At 35.7% G+C, this 22,470-nt stretch overlaps 1 protein-coding gene across 1 annotated transcript in view; it reads right to left on the reverse strand.

Moving 5' to 3' along the window:
• Cdh12 (cadherin 12, type 2 (N-cadherin 2)) overlaps window positions 1–22,470 on the reverse strand; it is a 958,345-nt gene that overhangs the window by 33,773 nt on the left and 902,102 nt on the right. Inside the window, exon 9 of the mRNA XM_005386141.1 lies at window positions 15,046–15,299. Within this exon, the coding sequence (XP_005386198.1) occupies window positions 15,046–15,299 (254 nt within the window). The remainder of the gene's footprint in view (window positions 1–15,045; window positions 15,300–22,470) is intronic.

A 22,470-nucleotide genomic window follows, 5' to 3' on the forward strand; every position in this document is an offset into this window, starting at 1 on the left:
TGAAAGTAAATATTTGGGGAAGAGCTTCAGATCTGTCTGTTCCTTTTTATTATCTTTTACTCTGGGTAAATGCTCTCAGCTACAGTCCCAGGCACTGGATGAAAAGAGACAACACTTGTCATCCTATTTTACATTTCCTGGGACAAAAGCAGGTGGATCCTATATTATCTATCTTTCAGCCTAGAGAAGAACTTAAACTCATGCGTGGATTTGGGTCAAGGAAAGAAGCTGCTTATCTCAATGATAATTCTACCCAGAATTTAGCTTCTGAAACTTGGAATTGAAGGATAGGAGCAATGTTCGGACCCTGCCCCTCCTCCTAAGGTGTTACATCCCTGCGTTGTTGACTGAGAAGTCCTATCACCTCAACCATGCATGCCAGGCTGGAAATTTCTTATCAGTATATCTGAGAGATAGAAATGAGAGGGAGGAAATAGGTTTAAAGTCAGAGTCTTCTGCTATTCATAAGGAATTTTGATAGAATTTCTTGAATTAATGATATTTCATTTGCTGTATGGTCTTAATTTTTCCAGTCAACAGATGATTCTTTATTTGCTTAAAAAATAGCTATTACCATTTACACTTATCTGATCAGGAAGTGTGTGTGGAGCACCACCTATTAAGTGGACTTTCCTCAACTTTTGTAATTCTTTTCTGCTTTTGCAGACTTTCATTGGAGTTAATCTGTTGGGTTTTAAATCATTCTTTATTTGCATCTTTGCAAATCATTTTTTATTTTTTATTTTAAAGAGAATATAAAACAATAACAAAATAAAAATAGAGAAAAACAATAAAAAGGATACAGAATTTCAAAACAAGATGATAAGAATCTTTATAATGTATAGATCTTTATTTGATGCTACATAATATTCAAATAATATGCAGACTTGGCAAATGCAAAATGACAAACGTTCATTTGGTACGTGAAATCTGATTGCCTTTTTGAATTAAAGGCCTGTTAGAAAGAGGTTGACTTAGTTCATTTCCATGTTGCCGACTGCATAGCACGTTATTCTGCATAAATCATATGTTACTTAAACAATATATTGAATTCAGTGCATACCCAATTTAAAGTAATATATATGGTAAAGAAATATGTCTACTTAATAAGAAATATGATGGCAATAAATTTAACTTTATGAATATCTTATTCAAACCAAACCCAATTTCTGATTTATTGTGGACTTTTTCTGCAGTAATAATGTCGTGAAGACCAAAAATCTCATGGTCTAGGCAGAAGTGGAAAAATTAATCACCTTACATGAATTAATATATGCAGGTGATATCAGTATTTACAGTTAATTCAAACAGAAGTCTAATTTTGTACAATCATTATATAGAGAGACTTTAACTAAAACTTTAAATGTTTCTGATAACATAGTACACAGAAAATAACGTATAAAGTTAAGTAGATAGCTCAGTGTTAAAATACTTGCCAATATTGCACACAGATCTGGGCTCAAGTCCAAGTCGCGCATAAAAAGATAGGAATAAAAAAGTAAATATGCACTTATAACATATTTATATCAACCACAGATCCAAAATCTTGCACTTATTTACTGAATTTCATGTGTTTATTTAGTTCATTGTAAAACTGACGTAAGATTGTCATATGTAAATTAACCAACCCTGACAGACAATTAAATATAGAATGAAGAACAATAATTGTTGGGGCACACACACACACACACACACACGGGATAGGGATATAGCTCACCAGCACAGTGCCTGCCTGGCAAGTGAGAGGTCATAAGTTCAATTTCCAGTAGCAAAAAAAGAAAAAAACAACAACAAAAATAAACCCAATAATAGCTGGGACAGAGATTACTAGGATGACATACAGATCCATTCACTCTTTGTACAATTAGTTTTAGACGCTTTTTTCTAATGCATTTTCTCTTTGCAACGTATGAAATATGTAAAATAAGGCATGCTTAACAGTGGTACCATGAGCGTTATTATAAAACCGAAGTGAGAAAGCAATATATTGCCTAGACATAGAATCACGCATCTTTCTCTGTGAGTATTTTTCCCTTCCCTTTGCCTTTGTTACACATTTTATGTTATCTTCTAGAAAAAAAATCCTTCCTAAATGTATGTTTGGGTTTGGTGTCAAGTTGCAGCATACATCACCTTCACCTTTGAAATACCTGAAATATAAACTGCCACACAAAGCTCTGAAGAACAAATCACCTGCCCAAATTCCTAGGCTTTATTTCCCATAATGGTGCTTTGGTGTGACTCTCATTCACTATTTTCTGCTATCTGGTTTTCGTAGTTGTGAGATGTGACACTCGCCTTTCTCTGGGTGTTATCCTGCTAGAAAGCTTAATGCCTTCTGGAGTATGACTGGGCTTGATTATTTTTACTAAGCATTTTCTGCATCTGTCTCCTACCTGACTAAGGCTGACTGTAGTTATAGTGCTCACTCCTGCAGTTTCCCTAATGCCTTGCCTTTATGTGGCTATTTCCTGTGTTTAATTAAAGTGCAAATGTTAGACAATAAAAATCCTATGCTGCTGAAGTCATTTGCCCAAAATAACATCTCAGAGATGAAAGAACAACAATGAAACCACTTCTGTATTGTCTAGACATTTTCTTAGAAGAGATGGAATAATTTAGAATATATGAATGGTGATCAGGAGATACATCCTCCTAAAGTGAGCTATCAGAACTTCTATTCAGCATTAGGAATAGTCTACCCTCAATCTAAGGTTTTGTTATGTTTTCACATCAACAGGTCATAATACAAAAATATACTCTTTTAATTTGGTCTAATTTATCATGATGAGCATGACTTAAAGAGAAAAGTGTTTGAGTTATACTTACTTGGTGAGTACAGATTTAAGTGAAATATTAGGATTTATGAAACAAATATTTAATATCATTATACAACTCTGTGCAAGAAAACTCTTTTAGCAACTGAGTAGAAATCCAAATTTGAAATATTAACCTAATCGTGCAGGTTACTTGATAGAGCACAATTTTATTACTTTTCTATAAATGAGTTTTCAGAAATGCCTTAAAAACTTTTACTCTCTTCATTAGGTAGGCAGTCCCCTTAAAATCATTTCTTTAAAATTGCCTAGTAACTTTCTCAGAGTTAATGGAAAAAACTAACTCTGACCATATCCCAGTCCTCACACACATTTGTCAAAAGCACTTTATGGTAAAAAATTACTCCACAAGTATCACATCTGACTGCTAAGCAATAAAATGGCAGGAGAAATGATTCTGGTCAAGGATGGAGATGTTCATTACTTTTGGAAATAACAGTAGATCAAAATCTCTTCATTCTTAGCTTCTCTTAGTTGTTAATTTTGGTCTTTTAGCAAATAATGAAATAAAAGTAAATTCTATTCAGTTTATTTCAAAACCCATTTTACTAACAACCTGTCCTACACAACCCTGAGGGTGTAATAGCATCTTCAACAGTAATGGTTTTTCTTCCTTTTAGAACCAACATGTTACTTTCACCTTATGTTAACTATGTGCCAGTTTCCTCTTAGTTCCTTTTAGTTTAGGTCAGTTTAGTTTAGTTTTAGTTTTGCACATTTTCCTCTTCAGTATTACTTTTCTCTTAGCAGATTTAAAAGTTTTATCTCTTTGGATAGCTTCTACTTCTTTTTAAAAACTGTAATGTTTAATGAATATCAGTTTGGATAGCTTTTACTGTCTTTTTTGATATTTATTTTGATATTTAATGAGCAAGTGGACACTTGAAAAGGTATAATTCTTTTGTCTTTGAATTTCCTACTTGTGTAATATATAATATGTAATAAGTGTAAACTAAGTTTCTACAGAAGGAGAAATATACCATAGTATACAAGTTATTACAATTTTAAGTGTTATATGCTCCTTTTCCTCTACGTATTTTACACTTTCTCTAATTTTTTAAAAGTCCTGTTGGTCATTAAATTGTGCATGCTATGTTCTTGCTACCAATGTCCGAAGTGTCCCTTAGTCTGCTGTCCCCTTGGTCCATGGAGCCGGGCACTGTTTCTGTAGCTAATGTCAGGTCAAAAACAGGTTTGTTTATGAAAAGAACTTCATCTTCCTCTAAAGCTTTATACTTGGCCTTTAGCTTATTGTTCTGAGAACTTGAAACAGCTTGCTGTATTCAGAAGAAAATAAGGTTTACACAATATTTAAGCTCTATAGTAATAGCATTCATATGAAGCATATAGAATCTTGGGTTTTTTAATATATTAAGATATATAGGCAGCAATATTGGACTGAACAATACAAGTAAGGAATGTGGTCAATCAGTGGTGAACTCTTCTTCCTAGAAGCATCTTTGACCTGAAATCTTGAAAGTCCTTTATTTGGAGCTAGCTGTTAATTCAGTTATTTTCTAACTTTTATGTCTCAGCATCTCCCTAATTTCCTCAATCGCTAAATAGGTGTTTTGCTTTCTTATATGGTCTCTGCGTGAGACCTTAACAAACCTTCCATGCAGCATCTACTGCTTCTTTCTTACAAAATCCTGCTGTCTTATTCTTTTCATCTCACTTATCTATTTAAACTGATGTCAAGAATTTCTTTCAAATGAAAACAATAAAACAAGTAAATTTTGTTTTGCTGAATGAGCAGGGCATTTCTTTCAGTGGGAACAGATGGGTCACTGAAATTATTGTCTTATCCATAATAAGTAGTACTTGTACCTGTGAATTAAATTATTTCATTTAAATATTGTCCTGAGATGACACTGCACAATGTATCAACTATTGTAACTGTCCCAATAACTTGTTTTGAAACTCCCTTCCATTGCTATGTCTATCTTTTTTTAAAGGAATGAACAACTGGGATAGTGGAAAGGAGAAAAGGGAGGGATATATATACACACATACATACATACAAGGTATTTAAGATAATTGTACTACTAATTTTTAGTGGTTTATTGAAAAGAAAGGTTAATATTTAATTGTTTAATCAATCTTGCATTCTTGCACCTGGTAATCTGAGCAACTTTGTTGAAGATAATAATATGCAATATAACAATCATTCTTAATGTTATATCATCGTATTTTGAAATTCTGCAGCATTTTTATTGTTTTTGTGTTGTTTTTGTCTTTTTCGTTGATATTCTGATTTGTTTTCTCTTTAAAATAAAAAAGGGGGAAAAACATCTTCCTGACACCCTGATTAAAGTTTAGGAATGATATATCTTAGTGTGTATCATTGTGTCTTCAACATATTTGGTCTGAAGTCTTATTTTCATCATAACTACTTTTCTAAAAGAAAATCAAATGCTTACTCTTCCAGATCTTCGTTCATTTTGTTTATGTCTTCTGGATGCCATGGTCAAATGCTCTGAGGAAAGACGTCAGTTTGTCTAGAACACTTTGTCATTTGAAATTCAGATGGTTTCTTACTCTTCTATCTAAAAAAATCTTACATTTCCTACATGAGATTTTTCTCCTCAATTTGCCCTCTGAAAATTATTCATCTTTGTTCCGCTAAATCATTGAAGGCTCTGCAGCAAGAATGAAATGGATTGACCTCTTTAATTTTCTCCTGATTACTGAACATTATAGTATTTTCCAACAAAAGAATTTTCCATATAGATTGTAATGCATTTAAGGAAATTAAACTTTAAAACATGAAAAGATACAAAATGTAAGTAAAATATGACAAAAGTTCTACCATGAAAAGTAAATTGAAGAAATCATGGGGCAAAGGGAAAGAGCTGTGATATGTGCACACCCTGAGCACTTGGAAGTAAAGTGAATGACTTGGACCTTTGGCAAGCAAAAGGCAAACAGAACCAGTTTAGATCAGTGATGTAGACTATGTTGACCTGGACAGCAGTTTATTTTGGAAAATCCTGAGAAGCATATCAAGAAATCTTCTAAAATAAATCTTCATCCTAAGTAATATTTAGACACAAGTCATTGAAAATATTACTATAATAATGTATAATTTATTTGAAAAGAATATTCATCAGTGACTTTCTGGGGTCATACTTCATAAAAATGAAAGCTGTAGGTCTGCACTATGCATCCACTGAGTTTGGTCACTATACCCTTAGTTATGTGTGAATCATATAAAAACTTAATGATTCTGTATAATCTTTTAAAAACTCATATTTATAACCATTTTTGTGTGTGGCAGCTCTTCAGTTATTGGTGTTTAAAACCAATAACTTTTCAATGAAAACAACTTGACCACAAAGAGACCTATGAAGACAAAATTTAGTGAGAGAAAAAAATCAATCATTTATGTTTGTTTTTATCTATCTTTGTGAATCTCAATATTTTCATAGCCCAATGTGACACTATTCTGATTTAGATTTTTGTAATTTTTAAATCATTTAGAAATAAATAAATAAATTCATTATATCTGTTTCAGGTATACAACAGGGTCCATAGTTACCCTATGTAAAGCATCAAACTTTGTACCATTTTACTGCCTTCTGTTGATATTTTCAGTATTTTATTTCATAAATTGTTGAAAGTTATGGAATTTTAAATTTTATTTTCAAACAGGCTAGTATTAAAAAGCAATCAAAAATTCAGATAACTTGTTCAAAGTGAATAAGTAGCAAAGCAATTAGCAGTGTGACCTATGGAATCTGGCTGCATTTGTTCAAATATTTTCCATATGTCCTGAAAATAAGCCTTGATCTTCTTGAACCTCAGTTTCTCTTCCTGTAAATTAGTATCAACTGTCATGGTTCACAAAATCTGAGGAATCTGTTCACCCCCAAACCAGCACAAATTAGCACTGCAATGTCTTTATATTAGGATAGACAATTATCATCAGTCTAACTACGTCTTAATCATTCACTTGGTGTAAGTTTAGGAAAACGTGTTTTTTTTACCTGTGCAAGCAAATTGATCAGGGCAAAACTATAAGAATGTTATCTTTCCTTAATAGTGCCAAATAAAAATAGAATTCCATTATACGAAGAGAATTCAGGTAGACCTACAACTTGCTAAGTGTACGTGTAAAATGAGTAAACCTAATTGTCCCAGTGGGGTAAGTCCTGATGAGTTTATTGGCAATGGCTATCCACTGAGACCAGGAGAGCTTGCAGAGATACAACAGAAGTGAGGGATAAACACAAGGTGTACCAAAACGCAATGTTCTCTTTAGCTTGTTCACAAAATCCCATTTACTATTATAAAAAAATATCTCTCCATTCCATCCCCTTCATCCTAAACGTGTGCACATCTTATTGCTTACTCCAAATCACTTCACATGGGCCCACACTTCAGTATCTTATCCTTCACTTTTTTTATACCCACTAAAACTACCATGTGAAGTGCTGTCATGGTACTTTTTGCTTATAGCACAGGTACATATGTACCTGTTATACTTTGCACTTGGAGTGGCCCGCAGAGATTTATATGTTAAAGTCTTGGTCATTGAACTGTACCAATATCAGGAAGCAGTGTAAATTTTATAGCTTAAATTTAATGGAAGAAAGGGACTTGAAGGTGTGTTGGAACCACAGCCCATTTTTTTTCTGTGATTGGGGACCACCATCATGTCAGCAAGCCTCTTTTGCTGTACACTACCACCATCCTGATTTACTGAACTTCCTCAGGCCAAAAGCAGCTGAACCAAATAATCACGGAATTAAATTTCTGAAACCCTGAGACAAAAAACCAACCAGTCAACCAACCAACCAACAAGAACAACAAAAACCTACTGCACTTTTAAATTGATTTTCCTCAGGCATTTTGTCACAGCAATGAATAGCTTTTTGAAATATCCCCCAAGTGCACAAAGACACTTGATAATCAGGACTCTGTTGAATAAGTTCTCACATGCTTTGTGCAAAATCATTATTTTTTCTTGTTGCTAGCTATCCAAAGCCAAGATGTTAATATACAAAACACAAACACAAGTTTGCATGGGGGAGGGGCATCCTCACACTCCAAAATGAGATTGTTTCAAAGAAAAAGTCTAGAAAACAATTTGAGCTCTAATATCACAAAGCAGTAATAGCGGCAACTGACCAAAAATCTAGAAAAATAAACACAAGAGTTATTATACCAAGAAGTGCAGAGAGAAACCAATTTTCAAGATTTATAAAATAAACATATTTTACAATATTGTCTTATTCACTTTTCTTGCTGCTGAGACAAAATGCTGAATGCTCAAAGTTAAAGGAGGAAAGGGTTATTTTGACTCAGTTTGTAGAGGTTTCAGCCTATACTTGGCTGGCTCCAAGGCAGCATGGTATAGCAAAGGGGCACGGCAAGGAGAAACACGGCAGAGCAGGGCAGGCAGGAGACATCCCAAAATTATTTAATATTTAATAAAATTGTATTGATGTAAAATATGTATCCTAATACATAATGCAGTGTTCTTAGTGAAATGTATAGGTATGAACATCTGTGTATAAGTGCCAGTATATTTTTCCAAATCTATCATAGTAGATAAATATGCCCAGGGAAATTGACATCTAATTCATAGCACTCCATAAACAAATTACAACCTTTTTTCTTAAGATATTCTTTATCAGAATATTCTTATATGACATTTATTGGGTGTATGCAGCATCATTTCAGGAAAGTATTGTTTTGCCTATCTCTTTTCTTGAGGAAATTAATCATTTTTTCTGCTGAAACAATTTCTCCATTCCATAGCTTTTATAAATGCAGTTAATGGAAGCTAAATACCATCAGCACATTTTCAAGTAGACTTCATGCAAAATCAGCTTCAGAAAATAATTCTCATGAGCAGCCTGACCACTCACTATCACACACTTACGACAAAGTTGAATAGTATAAGCCCCCGAGAGATTCACACACTCTGGTTCTCTTGCAGTTTCTAAATTCCGAATTAAATCATATCCCTTTCTATTATTTTGCTTTTCCTTTAGTATTACTTTTTAGTTAGTCCATATCAAGTCCTGTCTGGTTTTTCTTTCCGTATTCACAAATTCAGACACTATCTTTATCTTTTTAACTTAACAGTTTTGTAGTGTTTATGCATATTTATTTCATGCATACTTTCAAATGATATAAGAATCTACAGTATAGTGTTTAGTGATACTCAGTATTAACTATGGTTAAAAGCTATGGTTATCTGCACTTGTAATTAAAAAAATAATTCACAAAGGATAATTTCTGTGGTACAGATTGACATACTATTATTTTCTTAGTGTTAAGTTTAAAAACATTTTCTTTTGTGTAGTCCACAGCTAAATTTCTTGTTTTATATAACTTTATTATTTAATGTATGGCATTTGTTACTTAAATGATAAAATAACCTATTTTATGGCCTATATTTTAAAAATAAGACTTGGGTAGCTAGTGGAAGGAAAATTTATATCCATAAGTCTACTTGAAGTATGATTTAGGATAAAGCATTTCTGTTGAGTACCCTTTACCATATCTTTTTCATATAGCATTTACAATGTGAATTTTAAAATAATGTGTAAATTCTTAGACTCACTAAAAAGGCATATAAGCAACAAATGCCTGATTATCTACAAAGCTACAGGGTCGTGATCCATACAAAAATAAATGTGATATTTCTTGGAACTAGTTTCTATAAATTAATTATTAAGAGTAATTCTGAACTAATATTTTGGAAGAAGTCTAAGAGTTGAAGCACTGAAAACTTAATAACTACTTGTATATTTTTCAGCATTTAATGTTTATGTATCTACTTATTTATTGTCTTTTTGAGACAGAGTTTCACTCTGCAGTTCAAGTTGGCTTGAACTCAGTTTGTAGCCCAGGCTTGCCTCAAATTCACAGCAATCCTCCTGCCTCTACTTCCCAAATGGTATTTTTCAGTATTTAAAAAATTATTTAACTGGGGTTGAGGATATAGCTCAGTGGCATAAGCGCCTGCCTGGCGAGTGCAAGGTCGTGAGTTCTAGCCCTGGTACCACAAAAAGAAACAAATTATTCAGCTGTCTTGATTTTTTTCATGGACAAAATAATTACACATGAATAGTATGCTATTTTATTATATGGCTTGAAATTAGTGATATGCAAATCAAGTCATTCATTTAATAAATATTTATTGACTACTCACTGTGCATGAGGTGATGTCTGCAGTGTGTGATACACAGAAACAGCAATGGAGAAAAATTCCTATTTCATGAGGGTTATTTAAATGAGAAAAACCAAGCAAACTAATCACACGTACAATTCCTAGAAGATGCCAGGCACAGTTATAGAAATATTTTTTAACCAACATTTTCCTTAATCTTCTGAAAACTTACTAAGTGTAAAACAGAAAATGGGTAATTTTCCAATCATTTAATATTTCCATCTAATTTATTCAATAATCAAAGTAAATTACATATTTTGCTTTAGAATATCATGTGTATGTGTCAAGCTGAGGGAAGGAAGGTTTTTCTTTTTTTTTCCCTCACTCACACGGTGTGTTGTAATGGACCTTGGATTGACACACACAGTACAATTCTTGGTGCATGGGAAATATACCTTACACCAGATGCTACTGGGTATACTGATTCTACTCTTATTTGACTTATGAATTGCGTAGGAACAAGTCCACCTCAAAGCAGATACAAGGCCAAATGGCCAGGCGGAGGACAGTAAGGGAAAGAATAACTAGAAGTTCTCTTGAGGCTGGCGGAGGAAGTGGGAGTGAGAACTTGACATGGATATTTGCCAGGCAATAAACCAAGGTTAACTTTTCTTCAAAGTGCTTTAGTTCACCAACGCCATTGATCTCTGGCTATTTGCTGTATTCAGTGATAATGAGAATGATTCTAATAGCAATAAAATACCCAGAGACAAGCAATAACACGGTCCTAAATTAACACCTTGCACAGTAACCCTGAGAGAACAACGTTATGCAATGGCATACCCAGGAGCGCATACCTAACCTCGTCAAATAATTTTACGTTCGGTACTTAGCCCTCACGACATATTTTCACTACCTTTCTTAAGTGAGCAAATATATTTTTAGACCAAAGAAAGAAGAGGCATACCCCACATTTCCTCAGTGGACATGACTGAAGCTTGTTGTTTACCCTAAGGACATGGAATGAAGACAGGTTTGATGTTGCTCAAAAACAACTCGGCTTTGACTATACCTCCTGAGGATCAATTAGATCCACAGGAAAGCTCCTGGAGCGCTTTGGAGAGGCAGGAGCTGCTCATTAGAAGTGCGACTAGGGGCGCTACTTCATTTCCTACAAAGTAGCACTTGCCTGATCCCAGCTCCTTTGACATGAAAATAAAAAAGACTTCCCACTGAAGGATTTCTGTAAATGTACCTTTTTATTTTTCCTCACACCAGGATCATGACTCAACAGTTTTCTTGAAACTGAAACTATGTTTCTTTATCTAGTAATATTTTCTACTTAGAAACTTTCCTATTTGTGTAGTTGCAGCTGGAGGGGTGTACCGAAATACTGCATTACAGTAATATTTCTGTTCATATTTTGGCCTCGTCATGCTTTTATTTGTCTTAAAAATAGAAAACTCAGCACATTCTATTATTTAGTGAGATCTTTAAATATGGAGTTCTACTAATATTTATAAATTTCTTTTATCTCACTGTGCGGAGTTTCAATATTTATCTTTTACTTTTTATTACAACATTCAATATTTTCTGAATAACTGTTTAAAGTCATAAAAAATACTATACATCTATTCTGCAGGCATTTCCCACTTTGTAGAGGTTAACTAGGAATGATTCATGTTTCAGTAAGGACATAGAAAATAAACCTGCATCCAGGGAATAAATTGGGTTCTATTGGCTGAAAATGCCAGGGATGCTTGGTAATGGCTACTTGTATTCTTCTTTGTAGGAGATGTTCTTTTTTGGAGTTCTTTTCTCATCACAGACATGACCTGAGAAGGAAAATATTTGCTGTGGCCCAAATGTTCGTGTTACTCCAGAATCTTTATGTTCAAGCCTCATCCCTGAGTGTGTAGCGAAGGGGAGATGGAGATTTTGTGAAGTAATTAGGTCACCAGAGTAGAGCCCCCAAGCATGGGTTAGTGTCCTAATGAGGAGGACCCTAGAGCACCTTCACTTTCTGTCTTGTAATAATACAAGGAGATGATTTAAAAAACATACACCCTCTGCAGAAACTGGACCCCCAGTCACCTGGATCAGGGACTTCCTATTCTTTGAAATGAAAGATACAGTAAATGGGTATTGTTTAATCTAGTCTTTTGGGGTGCTTTGTTATAGAAGCCTGAACCGGACAAAATAGAAAGTGGCACTAAGCAGTAGGGGTGCTGCTTCAATAATTGTTTAAAAATGTGCCAACTGCTTTGGAACTGCACAACGGGTAGAAGCTGGGAGAGCTCTGCATTTCTATAAATCACACGCATTCAGGGTGATTCTGGCTAAGATGTAGAACAAAAGAAATGAAGAAAAGGATTCTTCCTTCTTAGAAAACATTTAAGTCTCATGCACAGAATATTCAAAATACAGAAGATAAAAGCCGTCCTGAGGAATGGGAGACAAGTTACTGGAATCTGCAGGAACTAATCCTTGCTGTCAAGTGGCAAAGGCTATGCACATAGTACATCTATGCTACTCTTTTGTGGAAGATAGAACTTTCAAGGGCTGGAATTCTGTATTTACCTCATGCAGCTTATAAGTACCTGGGTTTCTTTCTGAGCAGTTATTGCAAAATAGAGGAGAAATATTAATTGAAGGTAGACTGGCCAGGCAAAAAGGAATTAGAATTTTTAACTGGAAAATAGCTCAGCCTGTCCATATCCCCAAAGATGAAAGTATTTTGAGAGGAGAACACTAAGGAGTGACAGACTGATGATTGGATAAGAAAGTGTGTATGAATGTAAACCACAGATTTCACCCCGTCAGTCAACAAAAATGAGGAATAAAGATGATATTACAGCAGCAGACACAGTGCCAGTGGGGACTAAAGAAAGTAGAGAAATAATAAAAACGAAGGAAGACTTTCCGACTTTTTAAACCCTATAGGACCAGATCGTATCACTTGAGAACATGTACCAGTGTTCAAGTCAAACAAAGAACATTAAAGTAATACACCATCTTTTGGGGCCTGGATGTAGCTACTTTCGTGAGGATTTCAAAGTGTCGTTCCAGCCACTGGAGTGACGTGTGCGAGCAACAGCCCAGCGGAGCCCTGAAAGTATGGCCTCCACACACACATGGGCAGGTGGGGCCAGGGCAGAGAACCACGGCACGGGCCAGTCTTGTCAGTGGTAGGAGGCTGTTACCAGTAGGCACCGTATCTGCCTCAGTGGACATGAAGACAAGGTCCTGCTCCAAGGAAAAGTCATGCTTCAACCTTGGGGTTTAATGGAGTTCGCTGTGCTAGTTTGTTGGCCCTTCATGAGCCCCAACACCTCTTTTTCCCTCTCCCCAGCTCTTGGAACATGAATGCCTGCCTGCCCTACACTTGTCACACCACTGTATTTTGGAAACGCAACTTGTTGGGTTTCGCATGTTCACAGATGGAAGGAAATTTTGCCACAGGCTGAATTTCTCCTCCAGTCTCACCTATGCTTCATTGTACGATGTTTAGAGGAAATTTGGGCTTTAGAGAGCAGTGTTGCTGGTGGAATACATTTAAGACTGCGTGGCTGAAGGGACAGAGTTGACGGACTGCACAGAAGAACATGAACCTTGGTGGGCCAGCGTGGAATGCTCAGGGATGAGTATTTGTGCCCCTCTCCTCAAATCATCTTGAAACCCTAACTTCCAACGTGACAGTATTGAGAGGTGGCCCTTTTGGGAAGGTAATCAGGTCAGGATACGACAGACCTTGGCCTCATGAAAGGAAACCTGCAGAACTTGCTTTCTCTTTCAGTCTTGCATGGATAAAAGGAGACAAAAATATGCTAAGTAAGAAAAAGGTATTCATTAAACATTGAATCTTGTGGAACCAGTATCGTGGGCTTTCTGTTCTTCACATGCATGAGCAATAAGTGTTGCTTAAATCACACAGTCTGCAATATTCTACAAAAGCAGCTTGAACTGAGATAGAATTCATGAAATTTGAGAGGATGGAGTCAGAGGAATACAGTCAGACAGACATGCACGGTTTCAGAATGTTTTTTGAGAGTTTTCTATGTGAAGGTACTGTGCTGACTTCCCCAGTGCATTCATGATTCATTTCTTTTCATCATCTTCCATATGTGGCATAAAATGTTAGCATATATATGTATTTCTCTATGTCAGTACAGTCGGTTCTTAATTTGGTTCTTAGGAAGACTCACACTGTTAGAGGTGGAAGATTCAGAACACATTTCATGTTTGGCTTTTGCTTTGCAACAGTGGAAAGCATGTGTTAATAAGCACACAGTAAGGTACATGGGAGTAAAATTCAAATGGATTTCGGGATGGATTTATAAGTGAGGAAAAGGAAGGAGAATTATTATTCTTGGTAGTAATAATGGATTTGATAGAATTAGAGAGAGAGAGAGGAACAAGGAGAGGAGGAGGGGAGTGGGGAGGGAGGGGAAGGCAGGGGGAGAAGGAGAAGGAACCTTGGACTAAGTTTGTCTGTGTTTACACAATCCTCAAATTTAGAAGATGCAGGTACTGTGAAAAAAATGACTTTCAGGGGGAAAAGGAGGGGAACTAAAATGTATTATGGATATGTACCAGCTCCCTACAGTGAATGTTGGGATACTGCAAACATAGACTAATATTTTTTTCAATGACTTTCAAATTACAAATGGTAAAATCATTTTATTTCTAACACAAATTTTGGGTAAAAGGGTAGATATTTAAAAGTAACTGTAAAATGTATCAATGTTTATTATGTTTTTGCACCCTGAGACTATCTTAATACCACGGATCCTGAGATTCATTCATCATGGCTGTATTATTAAATCTCTTATAAGGATGAAAAATTGAGATTTGTTACTTCACGTGACATGTCCAGCATCTCCCCGGGGTGACACAGTTGCACTGATTGACATGTGATGTTTTTGTTCAACTTCTATGGGCTTTCCTCTACTCTGACAGTCATCATATGTGTTTTTACGTCATTGTAACTAAAACAGTGTGCAGCTTTGGTCAGAGACTACTCATCCTTTCTTTGTTTCTGTTTAGTGTTTCTCACACAGAAAAGAAAACGGTTGCGTTTCTCACCTGACGGCACTGCTCCCCACGTCCAGGTCTTGTGCGGTGACCGCGCCGATGATGGTCCCCACCGGGGTGTCCTCGTAAACCTCCATGGTGTAGATCGCCTTGCTGAACACGGGTGGCTCATCCACGTCCAGCACGCTTATCTTCACCGTGGCTGTGTCCTTGAAAGGGCCCGCCGAGTGGAACCGGTGGTCCAGGTGCAGGTTGGAGGCCTCCACTTTGAAAGTGTATGCCTTCTTTGTTTCAAAGTCTAAAGGCTGCAGTGAGGACAAACAAAAGTGAGAAAGTGCATGTGTGCCTATTGGTACAGGGTGTGGCAGAAATGATGACCGTTGCTTCTCAGAAGTTCGCAATTTAGTATCAGTGATAATGGTTTCACATTTCTTTCCTTTTTTCCTTTTTCTTCTCCTGTGATATTGCTGATTGAACCTAGGGTCTTTGCACTGAGCTGCATCACAGTAAATAGCTAAATTGCCCAGAATGAGCTGAAGCTTTCTATCCCCTGCCTCAGTCTCCCAAATTTTTCTTTTGTAATTAGTGAGTATAGAAAGCACAAGATAAATGTGTTAATAAAAGAACCACACACATGTAGAAGTTTCTGGGCAGCTTGTACAGATCCTCTGCTGTATATATTAAAATGAAATAACACACACTATACATGTGTACTAGATAGGACTTACTGATCTTACATAAGCAATAGGCAAGCAGTAGGAGAATCCTGGTAGGAGACCTGCTGTTCTGCTCTTATCCAATGCTGCCCTCTGGTGAAAACAAGACATAATGACCACAACGCAGAGCAGAAAAGAATTTGGATAACTGAAAAGCAACTTAGATTCCGGTTGCAAATCTATTGTAATAAGCTACGGGATCTTTTCTTATTTTACAGCCAGGATTTCTTATAATGACATGAATATCATTTGCTGTTAAATGTTTTCAAATGCCTAGCTATTTTACTACAGAAGTTCTGAATCAACTTTTACAAACATATACAGTGGTTAATTATGAAAAGATTTAGCTTTCTGTATTCCTAGGATGTACATAAAATTAGTGGCATTTCAGAATTTTGCCAGGATTTATCAACAAGACTTATGGATTTAGGCCTAAATAATCATGTTAAAGAAGGCTGTGGAAAATAATATAAGAAGTCATTTCCTTGTAATCACTGATGTTCAGTTTTAGCTTGCCATTACTGTAAATATTGGTTATTTCTTCCAAAAATTGAAAATAATATATGCCCAAAATATGTTACAGCTGTGATTTTTAAAGTGATAAAATTGAATACCTCTGGCTCTGATTTGTGATCACCAAAGGAAAACTAAGGCAAAATAAGTATAACATTAATGTGAAGATTTTCTGTTACTTTTCAAAGTTCCTGTTTTCTAAAATAATCCTCTCTAGTGTGCCTCCAGTGATTTGCTAATTGTTGTGTCAACATCTGTTCTTTTACATAGCACACATGAACCAAAGGCAATTTTTTTTCTGATTTAAAGACATGAATACTGATACATGTGTTTCTTCTGAGGAAGTAAAAAGAAAAGGAAATAATCACTGTGAAATCTATAACTCTCACAGTTAAATAGTATATACTGTACCCAAAAATGTAATATATATTTATACATGACATAAAGTCTGTTTCATAGCATTTTTAGTCAAGAGGTTTATGTTTATTTTGTTTTTATCTTTTATTATACCTATTACACTCTGTTCGTTTTTGTCCACTGTGTATACAACAGTTGTGTTGACTTCATTTTTATTTACTTATTACCAACTGTTAACACATAACATTGATTTCTTTCAACTTCTTGTTGAAACTGTGATTTCTTTTAAAATCTGCAGAAATAAAAATTGAGAAGACTAACATGCTATAGTTGATAATATATCTATTGATGACCTAAATAGAAATGTAGTATCTAACAAACAGAGAGGATGCAGTCCCATGACCCGCTTTTGAATGTCTAAAACCTGACTCCTGTAGCTCATTAAAAGAATTGGACTCACAAAAGACAATCTGTTGCATATATTTGTGAAAGAATTCAAAACTTCACAGTACAATGATACATGAACACCTATGTTTATAATAATACAAGTCACAATAGGTAAGCTCTGGAAACAGCCTAGATGCCTGCCTATACACAGACAGATGGAGTTTTTAAAATGTGATATGTATACACAAGGGAATATTATTTAGCTAAAAAGAAGAGGGAAATTATGTCATGGGTGGAACTTGAGAACAAACTGTTCAATGAAACAATTCGGACATGTAGTTAAATGGCAAAAGATTTTTCTTACATCAGAAATTTAAAGGCTTGTTATGGTTGATACATTGTGTCAACTTGGAGAGTCTAGAGGTTAGGCTAAGTAACTTAGCAGGAAGCCAGAGTGCTTACTTTGCATATATCCTGAGCCTGTGGAAGAGGAGGGCAAAGATTATGTGAGAGCTACACGCCCCTTAGGTGGGGGTAGACTGTTTATGATGTAAGGCAAGAAAGAAGCTGCTTGCCGCCATTTCCTCCCGTGTTGCTCTGGCTGTTTGCTGTTCTGCTGCCGTTCCCCTCTTTGCTCTTGTTGCTTTGCTACTTTCTGCCTCGGAGCCAGCCAAGTATGGACTGAAACCTCCACAAACTGTAAGCTAAATAAACCTTTCCTTCCTTCATTTTGGGTGTTGGGTATTTTGTCTCAGCAACGAGAGAAAAGTAACCAAGACAAGGCTTGAACATGATCAAGATGTTCTACGTGTGTATTGCCTACAAAATGAACATCACTGTTCTGTATTGTAAACACACATTAACACAGAAAAGAAAGAAAGGAAAACCAATTGCTAGAAGATGACAGCAAAATATTATTAAAAAGAAGAAATTGATACAATAAGAGTTATTAGCTTGGAATAAAAAAGACCAGGAGACATTATGATAAACACATTCATAAGTTAGGCTTAGTTGATGTGCCTCTGAGTAGTGAATTGGCAATAATTTAGTATCGGGAAACAGTAACTGCAGAAAAAAGAAACCAGTAAGAAGGGAAATGAGTCAGTATTGAATTAGTTAAAATATTCTCAAAGTTTCATTTTTGTGTAAAATGCACAGTGGCAAGGTCAGAGATACACCCAGGAGAACGGAAAGATGCAGAGATGAGTAATGTGGCTTTCCTCTGACACCCAACGAATTAGAGAAGTGTGGCATCCTATCTAATGAATGCATCTGAGGAAGTGATGCCTTTCTAATACAATGTCTTGGGGATGTCAGAGAGAGAAAAGTATATGATAGAAGTACAGTAGGTAATTCAAGTTACAGAGCATGTAAAATTGTACTGAATGAACGAAACCAAACAAACAAGCTTCAATATTGCATGATTTCACTTACATGAGAAATATGACCTAAACTGTAAAAGGAAAAATAAAGGGAAACAAGGAAGGGGAACAAGAGGTAAGGGAGGAAAAAGGGAGGGGAGCGGAGGATGAAAAGGAAGATGTGTTAAGGACAAGGACCAACTCCCCATGATGCATGCAGTCATGATGTGCTGCGCTAAAATTTAGAAGCACTGTGCTTTCTGTGTTTTGTAAACTCTAAATGGGTCATAACTTGTAAGCAATATAATGTTTCTATGTTAGTCTTTCCAAATTCTAGTAGAAAATGCATCTGATTTTATCCACTTAGGTTTACTGTTGGGGACCACTACAAAGTGGCTCTGAGCAGGATTTAATATTAACCAATTGGCTTTCCATGTTTACTTGTGAGTTGTCTGAAGCTTAGGCACCTTGTCTGACAAGATAAGGCCAGAGGTGAAGACGTTTGGCTCTAACCCCAGTTAACTACGATGAGACTCCAGCTGCAGGCCCCACACTCCTACAATAAATACCAAGTTGAAGATAAGGTAGTTCTCCTGATTGACATAATTTACTACTTGGGAAAATTCTCCCAAGGTCCTGTGAGACTCCCATGTGTTCTTGAATATCCTCTCCCTTTGTTTGAAAACCTAATAAACACGGGCCGCCCAGAGCAGTCTTTGGCTAACTCAAAGCATACTGAAGCTATAAGAGAGTGAGTGCCTCCTGGTACCCTAAAATCATTTTATTGTCCACATTTTATTTAAGTCTTGGACGTCCACTCAGTTGGAAGATTGCAGGCCTGATCAGCCTGAAATAACTTGGGGTTATTTAACCCAGTTTTTGATAGTTTGCCTCTTCCCAGAATCAAACTGAGCATCTCCTTTAGCGGGGAATCATCTCTAGTTTTAGAGTGCAGGCGTCAGTTCCGGTTGTTCCTCTGTGCTTCCTCTGCTCTCTCCTTGAAACTGAAAGGTCTCTAATTACCTGTATGAGTTTGCAAGTTTCTTTTATGTAAGACGTTAATTTATGTCCCTACTTAATATTACAGATACCTGGATAACTTTGACTCCCTATTGGTAAGTCCTTTTCAAGCCTAAGATGAGAGAATTCTGATTTTTTTTTTCATTTTTTTTCAGTAAAACAGGCTTAATCTATACCTTTTAAGAACTACTGACCTACCACAGAAAGTGTAAATCTGACGGTCAGGGAAAGAGAGGGAGATGAAAGTACCTTTTTGTACATATAGATTTTCTGCAGCTGAAAACTTATATCCCACAGTGATCAAAGAACTGTAATATCCCAGGTGTACTTATTTTTTCCTGTCCTGACCTTCAGCAATCTCTCTTCACAAAATAGAGTAACTCAGAAAAAGTAAGGGAGAATTAATAGTCATCATTCCCTACTTGACTCTACCCATCCATCTGACAGACTACTCTCCATGTTTTGGAAGAAGAAAGGAGCTTTCATTTCACAATCCATAAAAATTTTGAGCATTTGAAATAAGCATGGAAGAAACAAGATTTGTTTATACATGTAAGACAATAAATTAAATTCAGTGATAATTTTATTAAGAGACTGAAATAATTTAGTTAAATTTATTTTTAATAAATTAGATAGGTTTGTGACATTATTTGGGGCTCATAAATTTATGAACCTTTCCGGAATTATAAAGAAAAAAGAAAGAAATGCCTAATGAAAGTTTAGTTCAGCAGCTCCTTGTTCTTTTGGCTATTTCTATAATGGAAGATTAATGAGATCAGAATTTTTAGGAACCAATTGATATTGTTAGGAGTCGTACAGCGAGAGACCACAATTATGGCAAAACAGAATATATTTAATTACTACCCAGGGTATAAAGGGAACAACTGGGCAACATATAACCTTTTTCACAGTTTTGTTTTAGCTACTTTCTCTGCTGTTATTTTTTTCCAAGACCACATCACAATAAGATATACAGTTGTGTGTGGAGGCAATGTGACCCCAGCACTCTAGGAGTGGAGGCTGTGCAGGAGGACCCCAAGGTGAAGCCCAGTCTGGGCAACTTAGAAACTTAGTAAAACTCCATCTCAAAAAACAAATAAAAAAAATTAATAATAGCAAAACCTAAAAAGTGCTGAGGATGTAGCTCAGTGGGAAGGACCTGGGTTTGATCCCCAGTACTGTAAACCAAACAAACAAATAACATCATAAAGTTTAAAAAAACTTTTGTTTCAAATGACTTTCTTATTTCAAGGGAGGATAAAACATTTTTAACATATGATATAAGAGAATAACTCCCTAACCTCCTTCAGTCCTCACAGTGATTCCATTTAATGCCAAGTTGAATGGATAGCTACTATTTTAGTTATGTTGAGGAATTTGGAAAATAGAGGCGAGATCAGACAGTATTCTGAGCTCGCTCCATTTATGTGCCTCAGTGATCCTCCTACTCTTGTGAGAAATCACTCTGCCCTTAACTCTGGGAGAGACTTAGGAATTTAACAGCAAATCACTTTCTTCAACTTGCTGAGCTCAACAGAAATATAAATTATGAAGATATAATTAGAGCCTTAATAACTTGACAGTGGGTTAAGAGAGATGTTGCTTAGTGTTTTGACCTAAGCAGATTAGCCTTTAAAACAAAACTTTTATGCAGAGGAAGTTTGAGTTCTGGCTGACCTTGACGAAGTAACTTTTTGAAAGCCGGACCAATGTGGCAGGTGCCCAAAGCATAGCTGTAGGAGCTCAGACACATCTTGTTCTTGAACTAACTAAAGAATGGGGAAATCGCTCATAAAGTAACAAAGGAATAAATTCTACTGTCAATCAGTGAGTTTAGGAAAGTGAGTTTAGGAAATCTCAGCTGCAATCCATACCTTGGGCCCTGGACAAAGCAACCAGACACACAACCTGATCCACAGGAGCTGTGGTTTTGCCCCTTGTTATATTTTACTGGTTGATAGTTTCAGTTTTTACTTACATGATGAGAACCATCATTCTAAACATTTATCCTTTTGTAATAAGGCTCAGTTCTCTCAAGCATCTAATAGGTAGGTCTCAATGAGAGAGAGAAAGGAAAGTTATCAATGAACACAAATGTTCAGAGAAAGTAAGATTATCTAAAGTGGATGAGATTACTTTGAAGATAAGCAGTTAGAAAACAGATTTATATCTGACTAAAGCAAGGTGAACAAAACAGAAGGAACAAAGTCTTATAAAGTAGGTTTTTTATACCAAGCTGAAAAATAAAGATAAGGTGCTCAGAGCAAGTATTTTTTCAAAGGAAAATCAAGTTTTTCAAGACTTAGTTTTATAACCAATAAAGTCAGTTCCTGTCTGACTGGGTTTGATCTTCAGTACTGTAAACCAAACAAACAACAAAATCAAAAAGTCTACAAAATGTCTTGTGTAATTTTCTCATTTTAAGGGAGGATGAAGCCTTTTTAACATGTGATATAGGAGAATAACTCCCTAACCTCTTGCAGACCTCACAGGAATTCTACCTAATGGAACTTCGGTAAGGCAATGTAGGAGAGTATGTGCATATTTCTTCATCACTGAAGAAAGAATTGGAGTCAGTATTCACTAAAAACAGTCAATTATTTGATGAATAAATGATATCTGCATATCAAGTAAGACTGTCCCTGTAACAGAGGAAACAAAACTAAACATGAATATTTTTAAAGTTTAGGATTTAATTTTCACAAAATTATTATTTTTAACAATGACATTAAGGAAAAAAGAATATATAGGCAAAATTATTTTGTAAATAAACTATTTCAACAAATGAATATATATTCCACCTAACTTGTTTCTAAAACTTTTAGCAGGACTAATTATTAAAAACGCACTTTTTGTGGAAAGCGAGTACTGTATTTTAGTTAGTTGTAACGCTGCCCTATTTTAATGATCTTGAAACATTAATTTAAAAATCACAAGCATTACTTTAATGCCTGTATTTTAGTGACTGATTCTGTGAATAAATCCAGCAGTTGAGTCAAAAAAAATTTTCAAGAATCACCAATTCTTGGGGCTGGGGATTTAGCTCAGCGGCAAAGCGCCTGCCTGGCAAGCGCAAGGTCATGAGTTCAGTTCCCGGTACTGGAGAAAAACCAAAAAAAAAA

The sequence above is a fragment of the Chinchilla lanigera genome, unplaced genomic scaffold, assembly GCF_000276665.1.
Source record: "Chinchilla lanigera isolate Chin_1 unplaced genomic scaffold, ChiLan1.0 scaffold00025, whole genome shotgun sequence".
NCBI lineage: Eukaryota > Metazoa > Chordata > Mammalia > Rodentia > Chinchillidae > Chinchilla > Chinchilla lanigera.